A 15,932-nucleotide genomic window follows, 5' to 3' on the forward strand; every position below is an offset into this window, starting at 1 on the left:
TAGTACCCTCTCAGGACATGTGCTTTCTGGGTGTGAGACTGAATACAGCATCCCAGATGGCCTTTTTGACCCCGGACAAACAAAAGAATCTTTCTCTTTATTTCCATCAATTGTCTCGTCAGTCCAGGCTGACTGCAAGGACAGTCCTTCAAGCCTTGGGGTTCATGGCATCTTGTATTCTGGTGCTTCCCAATGCCAAACTGCATATGAGGAAGCTGCAATGGTATCTCAAAAATGTATGGACTCAACACTGCCAAGATCTAGACACTGTCATTCAAATAATACCTTGCATTCAAAAGGAGTTTTTGTGGTGGGCTCAGGAATGTCACCTAAACAAGGGACTCTCTGTGACCCGGCCAGAGGCGAGTCAGATTCTAACGACAGATGCCTCAGACAAAGCTTGGGGAGCTCATCTGAATGGAAAATGGGTACAAGACACGTGGCCTGCCAGACTTCAACATTTGCACATCAATTTGAAGGAGATGTTAGCAGTCCAGTTTGCATTGATGGCTTTCAAGGATTTACTTCTCCCAGGACAGGTGTTGACTCAAACAGACAACACAACTGTCATGTGGTACATCAACAAGCAAGGGGGAACTCATTCATACCCTCTTTGCAGGCAAGCAATGATTTTGTGGGAGACTGCTCTCAGTTTACAGCTAAATCTTCAAGCAAGGTTTCTGCCAGGAGCACAGAACTCCTTAGCAGATGTGTTGAGCAGACAGATAGTGGATCCCCACGAGTGGAAATTGGATCCTCATGTATTTCGAAAGTTGACAGTGTTTTGGGGAACTCCAGACATAGATCTGTTCGCTTCTCCACTGAACTACCAGTTGCCAAAGTTTTGCACAAAAAGGTTTCATCACACAGCTTGGAGGGTGGATGCTCTGTCATTCAGTTGGAGCAATCTTCACGTCTATGCCTTTCCACCACTGCCTCTCCTCCCAAAGGTACTTCTGAAGGTCAGACAGGACAAACCATCCATGATTTTAATAGCTCCAGATTAACCTCGTCAACACTGGTATCCACTACTGAGAAGTTTGGTACGGGAGCCTCCATGGCCTTTGCCTTCGATTCCACACCTTCTGTCTCAGGAGAACAGTCATTTACTCAATGTCACACTTCAGTCTCTGCATCTAACAGCCTGGCATATTCTGTTCTAGAACCTGGAGGGTCTCAGCTTCCTCAACAAGTTTTAAATGTGATTTTGGAAGCCAGAAGGCCTAGTACAAGGAAAGTTTACGCTGATAAATGGAGGAGATTTTTTATTTGGAGCAAAGCAAAGAACTTTGATGTTTCCAAGCCTGATTTAAGTGCTTCTCTTCAATACCTTACTGAGTTATTGGACAAGGGTTTGTCCTTCTCCTCTATTAAGATTCATGCTGCAGCTATTTCTGCTCACTATGACTGTGACCCACCATTATTTTCTCATCCTTTGTTTAAGCAATTTCTTAGAGGGGCAAAGAACATAAGACCCCCACGTAGAGCTCCTACTCCTGCTTGGGATCTCAATTTTGTGTTGGAGAAACTCACTCTACAACCTTTTGAGCCTGCAGCTACTGCTGAGTTAAAATATTTATCATGGAAGACTGCTTTTTTGTTGGCCATTACCTCTGCGAGAAGGGTTTCTGAGTTACAGGCCCTTATGGCAGTTGAGCCTTTCCTAATTTTTCATAAGGATAGGGTATCTTTGCGTACTAATCCCTCCTTTATGCCTAAAGTGGTTTCTAGTGTGGCTTTAAACCAAACTATTCATTTGCCTACTTTTTATGCAAACCCCCAAAATAAAGGGGAAAAGATTTTGCACACTTTGGATATTCACAGGCAGTTGCGTTATTATTTGAGCAGAACTAAGGGGTTCAGGCAGTCTCAGCAGTTGTTGGTTTCTTTTGCTTTGGGTTCTCAGGGGAAACCAGTTTCAAAACAAACTATTTCTAAGTGGATTGGTTTTTGTATTGCTATCTGTTATTCACATCATGGTAAGGAGATTCCGGCTGGAATCAGGCCTCATTCCACTAGGGCTACTGCCACTTCTACAGCCTTTTTAAGGGGGGTAGCTACTAAAGATATTTTAGAAGCAGCTACTTGGAGTTCAGTGCATACTTTATTCTAAATCTAGGGCTGGATTTGCCACTGCTATTTTACAGGGCATTTTGGCAGCTCCCAATGCTTTATGATTTTGCCAACCTCCCTTTCCTCTGCTTTGGGATTCTACCCATATGTAAGGACTGCAGCAATGTGAGATGAAGAACATAGTACAGTTTTGTACCTACCATAAATGTAGATGTTCGAAGATCCACATTGCTGCAGTCTAATTTACCCTCCCTCCTTCCCCTCTGTAGTTTGGGGTGGTTGTGTGAGTTGGGTTGTAAATGTTGTAAAAAAGTGCTTGTTCTCGCAGGTTGTGATCAAAGGAATTTATTAACAACGTATCCACCGGAATAAAATGCTCTAACCAGTGAGCTGAGCAACATATACAAAATGAACGCTCTTCTATGTTCACCAAAAACTGCGTTTTCGTCAAAAAGACTTCATCAGACATTCAAACCTCACAGGACACATGTTTAAATACTAAACAATTTGATTGAATGCATTTAACTGGTTCATCAAAACATATCAATTAATTCAAACACACCAATCCATATCTACCATTCATTAATATTAATTTCCCTCATTGAATATACTCTTTGCTTCTATCTAAAAACTTTTTTTATATAAAAATGTATGTTTAAAAGTATTAATAAATAATTATAATTTATTGTATAAACACTCTTAAAAAACTTTAATAAATACACATACACTTATGAATAAATATAAATATGAACATAAACAAGTTTAACTTTTAAAATCCATAAACTTAATAATATGTGTAAAAAAGGACACAAAACTAGTTTCTTATGGGTATGCTGCCCCCTAGTGCCCGAATTCCTAACTTCTCTATAATTTATTAGCCCTTAATTTCAGTAATGGTGTTATAGTTAGGAAATCATTGATCCCAGGACTTGTGTTGGAATCCAGGTATACCTGCCACCATAATTCCTTATTTTCTAGGATGTCCTCCCAGGGACCACCCCTGATGTCTGGCAATACCTGGTCCAACACAAAAAACTCATATTTTGCATTTGTACATACAGTACTGTGTTTGTAAAGTGCATTAGTGCTTTTATTTTTCAGAATGTCATAATAATGTTCGTAAATTCTACGTTTCAAACATCTCTCCGTTTTACCTACGTAGAATGATTGACATATCTGACAAATTGCTATATATACTATTCCTCTACTTTCACAATTATTGTATGTTCTACTAATAATCCTTTTCTTTCTGCTATCCAAATATATTTCTGCCTTGTTCATGACATATGGGCATTGTTGGCATCTTCCGCATTTATATGTCCCACATTTTCTAGAATTCTTATCCCCCCTCATTTCTTTTCTCCTTTCCAATATTTTACCAATATTTAGTGGGTTTTTATACACCATCTTAGGTCTCATTTTGGGAATCTCTTCTATATCAGTCAGGATACTAAATTTATTCCACTCCTTTGTGAAGAAGTCCTTCAATTTTCTATTAGAACTATTATATTCTACTATCAGACTTCTTCTATAATCATCTTGGTCTGTTCTCTTAGTGTCCACCTCCAGAATAGTCCTTGAATCTAAATTTCGTTTATCCCCCTTGCCTATTATAGGTTCAAACCTAACCCCCCTACCTCCCTCGACTTCTCTTTTTAACTTATTGATAAATTCATCCGGGTAACCTCGTTCTTTAAACATATTAAATAGGGTCCTACACTCTTCTTGAAAATCAAAATTGTTTGATGTCATTCGGGAGCCCCTAACGAACTGCCCCTTGACAATATTCCTCTTACTATTTATGGGGTGTGCACTGTCATAATGTAAAAAGGAGTTTACATACGTCTCCTTTCTATAGACCTTACTCTCAAATTTACCAGCCCTTTTATATATTTCTATATCTAAATACTTTAAGGACTCAGTACTTATAGAGTAGGTAAACTTCAAAAATTTAGTTGTTTGGTTGATATATTTCATGAATTCCATGAATTTTTCATCACTTCCTATCCAAAAGATGACTATATCGTCTAGGAATCTGTGATATAAGGTCCAAAATTCTTTATATATACTATTTATAATAAATTGCTCTTCCCATTTTGCGAGTACTATATTAGCATAAGTGGGGGCACAAACGGCCCCCATGGAAACTCCAGACTTTTGCTTATAATATTCACAATCAAACGTTATGAAATTATATTTTAAGACGGAGTCCATCAATATTACACTCGCTATTTTGTCATTCAAACTTAATATAGCATCTTCAAACACTGATTCCTCGAATAAATTCATACCCTCCATATGTGGTATACAACCAAACAAATCTATGACGTCTATGGTGACAAACTTTATATCATCTCTGTACTTCTCCTGTTTTAATTCCCCCAAAAAATCCCAGGAATCCTTCAAGATTGTTTTATTATTGACCCATATATGTTTAGTCTTGAAGTCTACAAACTTGGCTAGGGGGGCGGTTTTTGACCCTTCGGCCGATACTATTGGCCTCAGTGGTGGATTTCCCATATCCTTGTGTATTTTGGGTATTCCAAATATGGTAGCTAGTTTAGGTTTCTTTACTTCTAGATATTTATATGTTTTTTCATCAATCACATTCTCCACCACTAGGTCCTGTAAAATGGAATCAATTCTATGGTAGGCCACGTGTATTTCATTTAGTGAAACTTCTATATATTTCTCTTCATCTCTTAGGATGGTATTCATTTTTCCTTCATACAATATTGTGTCCATAATTACTATCCCCCCACCCTTATCCGGTTTCATTACCCTCAAAGATGCATTGCCACTTAATTCCTGTAAGACTTCATTCTCTCTCTTACTTAAATTGTGGTGTACCCAGCTTGCACTATGTTTTCTTCTTACTGAGTCAATCATTATATTTTCAAAATTCTTAATTTGAGGGATTAATGGGGGGTTGTATGTGGACTTTCTTTTCAATGAATTATTTCTCCCATCTTCTCTATTGAAACCCATCCTAGAGGCCAAAATCTCTAAATTAATCTTCCTAGAGAACAACTTCACATCAAGAATGGTACGTGTATAATCCCCTCTTCTATTAGGTATAAATTTTAAGCCTTTGCTTAACAAAGAAAAGTGATCGGGGTTTAATTTTAAAATACTGAAATTATAAATAGTAAAATTCTGATAGGTGTGTTTGACTGTATTATTATCTATATCTCCTAATGGTTGTTCTGTTCCCTCCGTGTGTGAATTTCCATAAATATCTCTCCAGGATGATAATCAATGACTTCAGGGTTTGGGGTATCTATTGGTACCTCCTCTGCCCTCTTTCCCCCCCCAATTCTGAAAATTTTCTCTGCTATAATTATTGTTCCCTTCATCTTTGTTCCTTCTGTCCTGTATAGGGGGAAATTCATAGTCATAGCTTTCTTCATCCCATATATTATCCTGTCTATATCTATAATCGTTAGTATGTTGTGCATTCTTTCTTTTGTCATAATAATTCCCCTTATATACCTTGTCATGTGTCTGTGTATATGGCTTGGGATAACTGGTATGGTTTTCATATTCCATCATGTCCCTTTTTAATTTCCCCCTCTTCCGCTGTATCACCTCATCACACATTCTATCTATTTTGTTTCTCATTGAGAAATATTTCTCATTTTCCTCTTTAATATCAAAAAATAAATCAGTCTTAATACATGTGTCCAAAGTTATTTCATTCCCCAAATCAATTAATTTATTATTTTCTTCTATTATTAACTTAATCACCTCCAACCCACAATTATTAAAAACTTTTATCAAACATTTATGAAAATTAGAACCTATCTGTACATTATTCGGGTATTTAAATACTCGTAACCCCTTAGGGACTATTTCCCTTTCTAAGCATTCTTGTAAATAAGCATTTTCAATGTTTAAGGTTCTGTATTTCATTAACATTTTATCCAGTCTCAAAATTTTCATAGCATAAGTGTCATTATTATCAGCGCTGCCATTATTACTACTATGATTCACTTTAAACTGAAAGTCACGCTTAAGCCATTCAGTTATAGGCTTCTCCTTAGATAGCGTATAAACAGTACCTTTAGATTTAATTGACGAATATACAGTTTTCTTCGGAATAGCTCCCTTATCCTTCCCATTGCTGTTTCTTTCATCTCCTCCATTTGTTGTGTCCAAAAAGATACCAGGGGTATTGTTGGGATTAAAATGTGTCCCCATATTGAGAACGCCGGCTCCTTCTTGGTCGCCTATTAGCTCTCTCTTCCGCTTCCCCCTATGTTCTTCCGGATCCTCGGCCCCCTCGTCTCCGTCTGTAGAATTCTTGCTCCCAGCAATGAGATTGGCACATAAGGGTGTTAACAAGTCGATTAGCTCAGATAACTGGCCCATAAGCCTTCTGGCTTGACCCGTTTCTTCCTGCATATTAACGCTCATCCTTTCGGTCACCACACCAGCGAACCCTCCTCACGAACCACAATACAAACAACGGATATCAGCACTTCCAAACCAACCAATAAGTTCAAAAAAAGTGCTTGTGCTCGCAGGTTGTGATCAAAGGAATTTATTAACAAAGTATCCACCGGAATAAAATGCTCTAACCAGTGAGCTGAGCAACATATACAAAATGAACGCTCTTCTATGTTCACCAATAACTGCGTTTTCATCAAAAAGACTTCATCAGACATTCAAACCTCACAGAACACATGTTTAAATACTAAAGAGTGTTTATACAATTAATTACAATTATTTATTAATATTTTTAAACATACATTTTTATATATAAAAAGTTTTTAGATAGAAGTAAAGAGTATATTTAATGAGGGAAATTAATATTAATGAATGTTAGATATGGATTGGTGTGTTTGAATCAATGGATATGTTTTGATGAACCAGTTAAATGCATTCAATCAAATTGTTTAGTATTTAAACATGTGTTCTGTGAGGTTTGAATGTCTGATGAAGTCTTTGACGAAAACGCAGTTATTGGTGAACATAGAAGAGCGTTCATTTTGTATATGTTGCTCAGCTCACTGGTTAGAGCATTTTATTCCGGTGGATACTTTGTTAATAAATTCCTTTGATCACAACCTGCGAGCACAAGCACTTTTTTTGAACTTATTGGTTGGATTGGAAGTGCTGATATCCGATGTTTGTATTGTAAATGTTGTAAATATTGGGTATATTGTTTGTGCATGGGTGGTTGGATGTGTTTTGGTTATGCCCTTTCTTTTTTGGGCCTTCTGGCATCTGGGGCAAGAAAAGACTGAGGATATGACGTCGGTCATGCGCTTTTGTACCCTGACGTTCTGATGTCAGCTCTAAGCGCCCTTGACCGACGTCAGCCTAATACTTTGGTATTCGGGCCGACCGAGGACAGCGGACTACCCATATGTAAGGACTGCAGCAATGTGGATCTTCGAACATCTACATTTATGGTAGGTACAAAACTGTACTTTTCCACAGATGGCATTGAAGGCTATACTAAGGTATACTCCAATGCCGTGTATATAAATTTACACAAATGTATAGACACAGCCATGCTGGATAGGATTAAAGCAAGTTCCTCAAGAAAACACAAACCATCCTGGTGAATGTCTTGCATTAATAAATTATACAAGAAGTGAAAGAAGCTGCTGTCTAAAAATACAAACATTTGATCCCAGAACTGGAAGAGCACTGTCCTCCGTCTAAACAAGCAAATAAGACAACTTTTAAAATCTTCAAAGAGCAGCTATGAGAAAAATTTAGCAACCATAGCCAAGGATAACCATAAGGCTTTCTTCAGCTATGTCTGCAACCTAAAAGGTAGGACACAGATGTGTGCTTAACTAATTGTGGATGGCATCACACACACTGACCCTACGGAAATTGCAAACCTACTAGCAAATAGGTTTGGTGAAAATTTCACCTCACCACACCCCACCCCCACCCCACTCCCAAGCATACCACAAACCATGTCTTCGTCATCTTCTCCTCTCTTCTGCATCTTCAAAGAGCAAATCATCAGTGCTCTCTCCAAGGCTAAGAACATAGCCTCCATGGGACCAGATGGCATTCCGGGCTGTGTTCTTAATGCTCTAAAACAGGAGCTAGCTTGTTCCATTAGGCACTCTGTTCAACCATAGCCTGAGTATTGGCTTTGTCCCCAGTGAAAGGAAAAACGTGACTGTTATCCCCTTCCTCAAAGGTGGCACAGCAACAGACCTGGGTAACCATAGACCCATAAGTTTAACTAGCCTCATTTGAAAGGCAATGGACCGATTCATCATGGACCTTATAAATAAGGATATAGGTGACCTCCAGACCCTGGATTCATTCCTGTTCGGTTTTAAGTGCAGGTCTTGCCTGCTAAACTTGAACTTCTTCGAGAGCATGACCAGAGCCATAGATGAGGTTAAAGCTGTGCACGCAGGCTATCTTGACTTGGCAAAGCCCTTCAGCACTGTCCCACATTCGGGCATAATTGAAAAACTAACCCAGTTGAATATCAAGCCCTGTGTTCTCAGGTGAGTTGCAAACTGGCTCACAGATCGACAACACTCAGTGTGAGTTTACCACTACCAGCAGACCTGTCACCAGTGGGGTCCCACAAGGGACAGTGCTGGTCCCCCTCTTGCTTGCATATACTTCTCAGAATTCCAGGCCAAAACTGAGGGTCTGTGGCTAACCAAGTTTGCAGATGACTGAAAATTAGGTGCTATCATTGAATCCACTAGTGATGTCAGCGTACTTCAGAAGGGGCTTACACAGACCAGTAATTGGTGCCAAAGGCATGATCTTAAACTAAATGCTAAAATATGTTTTTACTGAAAGGAATGATTATGCAGTGTCCTTGCTGATTATAAAAAAAAACAATAATACCCTAAGTGCCAATGCAGTAGTGAGAGACCTGGGAACACAAGTTGACTGTGACCTCAACTTTGAGCACTGTGTGTCCACTGTGGTGAAGAAGGCATTCTGTGTCATTCACCTGATTAGCAAAGGCATCACCTCAAGAGCAAAAGAAGTTACAACTCCCCTGTATTCGTCCCTCATCAGACCTGTTATGAATATAATGCTACCTTTGGTGTGTACCATACCAGACACCTGCAGCAACTTGAGAGACCTCCGAGATCCCTAACTAAGAAAATTCGGGGTCTTCAGCACATGTCTTGTATGGACAGACTGAAGTCACTGTACTGTGCTCAGTAGTGTATAGACTACTCAAAGGCAACTTATGCCTGGTTTAGAGGGCAATTTCTGACCCAAATCTAATGGAAATGCTGCACATCCACAAGTCAAATGGGACTAGAGTCACCTGTTCCAGGGACCTCACTCTAGTGTGTGACATAAACAGGACTTGCTGGAGAGATGGATGTACCTGCCAGAAGTTGCCACTCCTCTGGAATAGGCTTCCAATCCATGTCAAGCAGAGGACTTCCTTGACCCTGTTCAAGCTCAACCAGGACGACTGGATGGGAAACCATACATTTCTGCCAGGGATTGCCCCAGCTTCTCTTTTGGACATGGGTAGTCCTTGCTAGAAAAAACATGGTCATAGATGATACCTCTCATCTAGTATTATATTGGGATTTTATGGCTAGGCTTGTAAAGACAGTCAGGCCAATAGCCTAGTAACATCCTATGAACCTATGAGTCTACAAAGTTCACTTTACGCTTCAACAAAAAAGAATGCATGGCAAAACTAACTTTGTATCTGAATCTCATTACCAACATCTGTAACTTCACAGACACAGCCAGTACTCTCTGCACCTTTTAATCAAGGTTTTAGTTGCATACTAATATGGGTGTTTGCACATCCCACACACTCAGCCTGGCTTCATGCCTTTTTGTCTTCAGATGTCAGATTGTCTAAGCATAGTTTGATATTGTTTCCTACTCCCCTGAAAAAGTACAGTGTTCTTTTGTCCTTCATCATGGGAGTACACCCTGTTTTGAGTCTTGAATATTTAACCACCTGTCTTGATCTGATATCTTGTAGGTATTTAAACAAAGCCTGTGGACTTGTCTGTATTTCAGTGTATTTTTCTCCTTTTACTGCAAGAGTTATGTGTATTAAGTAGGCTGATCTCTATTTTACTGACTGTTTCCTTTGTACTGTTATGCCCTCCTTTCTGTCTCTCTCTCTCTCTCTCTGTCATTGTTTATGACAATAGGAAGTGTAGGACTATTGTTGCTTCCACCTTTGGACAGCTGCTGTTTTACAAAGTGCTGGTCACCTTACCTCTGGTTAACCCATATGCTTGCTCTTTATTTTGTTTGAGTGTATCATCTTAGCCACCTCTTTTGCCATCCCAAGGTAAAAAATTTGATTTCTAGCTTGTTAGCCCTATCAGATCTCTGTAGTCGGATAGTCACCAGTATCATCCCTGCCTCCTCCAGACTCTGCTGTGCAGTCCAGACTGTAAATTGCTGCATGTCATCGACCTGGCAAAGCTTCCTGTATCACTTTCACAGAGTTTCAGGACCTTAAATATGAACATCTCCTAAATGTTTCATGTCAAAGGTAACAAGCTTGCACGTCAATCTTCACTCAGCTATTGTTTGCTCATATATCACTACTGTTAAGATCATATCCCAATTTAAAGTATGTTCTATCTCACACCCTCTTTCAGAGGCAGCCGTGGCCAAAAATTTAATGATTCTGAAATTAAAATAGGCCCTTTCTGTATGCTCCCTACATTCATCCTGCATCACACAACTGAAAACAAATTTTGTAGATTTTTTTTGTTCTTGCTGATATGAGCATATCACAGTGACATTTCAGTTGATTGCCCTTTCCCAACAGTGATTTTTCTATTCAGTACTTCATTACTTAAAATTATGCAACTTAGTTATTGCTGTCCGCAAAAAAAAATAAATAAATAAAATTCTCCCAGTCAAGTAACTAAACTACACAAACAAAAGCAGTGAGGGGATCACCTTCCTTTAACCAGGCCAATATTCAAGACTTCCATAGGTGAGAGACCTCTTTCCATATTAGGGCAAGCACTATGGAATCACCTCCCAAAATTTTTATTAAAACAAAACAAAAAAAAAAAGACCTCTTCAAGCCTCCAAATCTTCACTAAGTGAACATTTGGATGTTGAGGCCAAGTTGAAAGGAAGTGCACTTTCATGATGCAGGCTAAGATACTTCACAGTTCTTCCTCTGCAGTAATACTTTATATACCTTTTTAATCATTACTGTGGCCAGTACTTAATGTCTTGTGTAAATCTGTATTTAGAATATTTGTAGATGTATATATATAGAATGTAATGGATATTTTGATAAACATGGGTTTGCTCACTCAGTTCCTCATTGTCAGATGCAGGACACCTGTTATCTGATATGCCATTGTTGTCTCTATATCTGTTGTGCCAGTAAAGATATTGTGATCTTGGCTGGGAAGAGGCAGAAGACCAACCGATTTACCCAAATTAACAAATGTCATCTAAAATGCTGAACTTAGTCAAGCTTAAGTATTGTATTTTAAACAGCCACTGAAATAAGCTTTCTGTTTTCCTTGCCAAGGGAGTACTTTTGCTAGGTCTGCTAAAACAAATTCCATGTGTGTTCCTCCTTTACTGTGTTATCCTCCTACATTAATTCTTCATGCTTAAGTGTGCTTTTGTCTAAACTGAAAGCCCTTCATTTGCATCCTTTCGATGTAGCCTATTGAGTACTTTTTGTTGCAGCTTCTCCTTTTTAATAGAAGTATATTGTTGAGTTTTACCTTCTTTGCTTAAGGCTTGCTTTGTTTATCATGAAAACGTTTTATTTGGCAAACTGTTGCAGATGGGTTTTTGTCATGGATATTCTGGGAAGCGGACTTGAAGTGTTCTCTTTTTGTATGTAAAAAGGAAGGAAATTATGAACTAGTCATTATGTCCAGTAAATGTAATATTGTACAGTGTCCATAAAGACAGTCATTTTAAATGGTCATCTGACTGTGCTAGCTAAGGACTCCAGATTACTGCAGAATTAACTGTAGTTTTTTCTTCTCTTCAAATAGGGTAGCTGGTGATCTGAATCCATTGCTTTGTCTGATTTGCCATTTCCCAAGATGTGTACATTTTATCACACACATTCACACAGCGTCTTTTCTCTACTTTTATAAATGTTATATGATTTCATGTTTTACCTGTAATCAAGCGGTCTGCTAATCCTTGTTTGGCTGTCACTGCAGTAAGTGTTTTTTATCGTAGTAATATCTGTAGACTAGTGTAAACACAGCTGTTGGTTTCCTGCTTGTCCATTTGTTTTTCAGGAAGCTGGTGACAATAACCAATTCTGTTGGAGGAACCTCTTTTCTTGCATCAATTTACTGAGAATACTTAACAAGCTGACCAAGTGGAAACATTCCAGAACCATGGTAAGTTACCATTTGTTATGCCCACTTCAGTTGTAGCATTTTGTGCCTTAGTGATGTGGGACAAAGCACAAGTTTTCCCGTTTTTCTTTTTTCCACTAGTATGAGTCTGAAATTAATGGCCATCTCCTGAGTAGTACTTAATAGACAAGCAAATTCATAAGCAATAGAGCTTTACTCGTTCCATAACTTTTTACTAGAATTAAGTGACTGGTACTTGGCCATGTTCAGTGTTTTGCTAGTTACTTATTAAAGTAATAAATTACTGTTACTAGTTAGTTTTCAGTGAAAGTAATATATTACTATTATTGCTTTTCTAAAAAAGTAATATGTTACTGTTTCTAACTAAAGTAATGTATTACTTTTATGTAAGTATAGTTTATCAATTGTAACACTGAGATTTACTCACACAAGTAAGCACATGCATAAAAACGTGTATTAAAGTTGTATACACAATGTTGCAATGATGAATAGCATTTAACAGTTGAAAAACTCCATAACACAAAAACAAACCCGTTCGTTCTAAGCACTGAGAATAAACTAATGAAACAACAAAAAGTGCTTCTGGGCAAAACGCCACCATAAGCTCCACACAAATACACTGTAAATAAAATAAAACATTGGTGAATAAAGATGTTTTTACATCCGGTGTATCTGTGTGGAGCTTATGGTGACCTTTTGCTCAGGAGCACTTTTTGTTGTTTCATTAGTTGAAAAACTCCAGCAGACTAGTCTTTATAGCTGAGCCGCACAGTGGTGCCGCTCTTAGGTTTGTCACCTCACAGCAAGAGATTCTCTGGTTCGATTCTTGGCTGGGGTGCCTTCTGTGTGGAGTCTGCATGTCGCTCTCGTGTTCGTGTGGGTTTCCTCTGAGTGCTTCGGTTTCCTTCCACATTCCCAAGACATGCTGCAGGTGGATTAGACATTCTAAATTGGCCCTAGGTGTGAGTATGTGCGTGCGTGTGCCTTCTGTGGAAGTTTGTGCACCAAGCTGGCAACTCGACAATGTAAAACTCTACTGCCACTTGTTTTGCAGACTGATTATCCACCATGGTGACCCCTAATGGGAACATCTGAAAGGAGGAGGAGGAGAAGAAGACTAGTCTTTATAACTAGGGAATAACAAATAATAATTAAACCAAACCGTACACAGATAACAGCACAAGACTTATAAAAAACTCTCACATTTTGTCTATTTTCAACAACTGAAAATCGAAACCTGAAAGGAATTTTAAATAGAACATAAAAAATTATTAAGACAAAAGTTGATGGATCATAGATCCATCCAGAGAGTCCTGCTTGGTGCAGTGGGTTGGGGCATCAGGTATTAAACTGCTGAGTGGTGAGTTTGATTCTGATTGATGGTGGTATGGAGACCCAATGTCATTTATTATATGGCAAGGTAAGGATATGATCTCTAGCAGACTAGAATTGTACAAGTGTTAGGGGGTGTTTTAGTGGGTGAGAGTCCTACAGTACAAGGGCAGGGCCGGAGTCTGGTCATTAGCTTTCACCTCCTTGCAGTGCTAAAAAAATGAAGTAAATTTTGTTCTAGACTAATTCTAATGATCTATTATGAATGTAATGTGTGCTATAAGTTGTGCCAACATTATGTTGTCATTTTTTTATCCAAATTGCCCATTCTAATTCTAATGATCTATTATGAATGTAATGTGTGCTATAAGTTGTGCCAACATTATGTTATAATTTTTTATCCAAATTGCCCATTTAAAGTCTCTGTTACCTCCTAACATCTGATGACTATCCATACTACCCAGGGTCCCCGGAAGTTTTCCATTGCTTTTTAGGGAGACAATATTGCTCACGCTGAGAACCATTGGTTTAAGCAAAAGTAACGCAAAAGTAATGCACATTTAAGTTACTAAAAAAAGTAATATATTACTATTACTGTTACTATTTTGAAAAAGTAACTAGTTGTATCACTAGTTAATACAAATTGGAATATGTTACAGTAATATATTACATACTGTAATATATTACTCCCATCACTGGCCATGTTCTTGTTTTGGCTTTACATCACTGACTGTTTCAACTCTTTATTATGTGCCACTTAAACTTTTAAGTGCCTCCCTTTACTTTATAATGCAATAGACACTACACTGTTCAAAGAACTGCCATGATGCTGTAAGACTATGGCACATAAGTAGGCGAAGGTCTTCCACTGCTTTTTCCTTTGTAATAAAATACACACGTTCATTTCTAATGACTTTACTCCCACAAATGTTAGTGGCCCTTTTGAAGTATTCTCCATTTCTCAGTGATGTTTGTGACTCTTTCATTTTTACAAGAAAGCGCTATAGCTTTTGTAGAAGAACTTCATAGTGAAGTCCATGTCATCCCTTTTCTTCAATGGTTAGGTAGATTCTTTGGACCTGTACTCTGAACTGTGTTTGGGGGCTTGTCCATTAGGAAGACAAATGTGAACCTTTCTGTGCTATTTTTCTTTCTTTTGATATGTGTAAGACTTTGTGTCCTTATCCTGTTTATTTAAGTAATAATTCTGTAGTTGTTTGTCTTTCATCTCATGGGAAATGTAGCAAGTTTTGTTTATAACATTATGGAATAAACATGTTTTTGACACATTTGTAGAGAAATTGACTTGATTTCAGTGGAGAATCCCCAGCCACCGTCCTGTAGTTGAGTGTGCTTAGTTTTTCTTTGTGTATCAGTTTTTGGGAGAGGGGCATAAGTCAGTATGTAGCATTTTGTTTTCTTGTGTTAATAATTTCTGGAATTCATAAATTCCAATGCCCTGGATCAACTTATCCACACCCCCACCAGGGGCAACAATATCCTAGACCTAGTCATTACCAACATGAGTGACCGGTGTTTCACACCTGAAGTCAACTCCCCGTTGGTCAGATCCAGCCATAAGCTAATCACCCTAGATATCCACATCCCGCCCCCACCCCTCATTAAGGAAATTATGGTAAACAATTTCCCCAAAGCCAACTTCATGTTTCTTAAGACAGAAGTGGCAAACTTCATGACACCCATGCAGGTGGACAATACAGTTACGACTGCTGAATCCTACACAGATGCACTCTAAGCACTCACACGAGTGCATGGATCGTGCTATCCCAAATAGAATCCTCCAAAAAAAGGAAGCCAATCTGGTGGTCCCCTGCCGTAAACAAACTTTACAACAGAAGGAAAAAACTGTGGCAAAAGAGTAAAATCCCATGAGTGGAGGAGTTCCCTGATCAGCCTCAGTAAGAAGCTGAGATCCCTTATAAGATCCTCCAAAGCTAGCTATGAAAACAAAATAGTTACTGATTCTAGGGACAGCCACTAAGCATTCTATAGCTATGTCAAGAATCTGTGGCAACACCCAGATCTGCTCTGGGTTACAGCACAACGGCACAAACATTACAGAACCAACTGATATTGCCAATGTCCTGGCAGATAGGTTCGTTGCTAACTTTACCCTCCCCACCCCCCCTAAAGGGCCCATATCTATACAGGAAGAATGCAGAGTCTCTGTAATCACAACTACGTAGGTAA

General features: G+C 38.6%; 1 protein-coding gene across 1 annotated transcript in view; it reads left to right on the top strand.

Moving 5' to 3' along the window:
- STRIP1 (striatin interacting protein 1) overlaps positions 1–15,932 on the top strand; it is a gene marked incomplete in the record, with an annotated part of 820,756 nt that overhangs the window by 747,665 nt on the left and 57,159 nt on the right. Inside the window, 1 exon segment of the mRNA XM_044076197.1 lies at positions 12,306–12,410. Within this exon segment, the coding sequence (XP_043932132.1) occupies positions 12,306–12,410 (105 nt within the window).

Source organism: Protopterus annectens, chromosome 7.part0 (assembly GCF_019279795.1).
Source record: "Protopterus annectens isolate FY-2018-M chromosome 7.part0, PAN1.0, whole genome shotgun sequence".
NCBI lineage: Eukaryota > Metazoa > Chordata > Ceratodontiformes > Protopteridae > Protopterus > Protopterus annectens.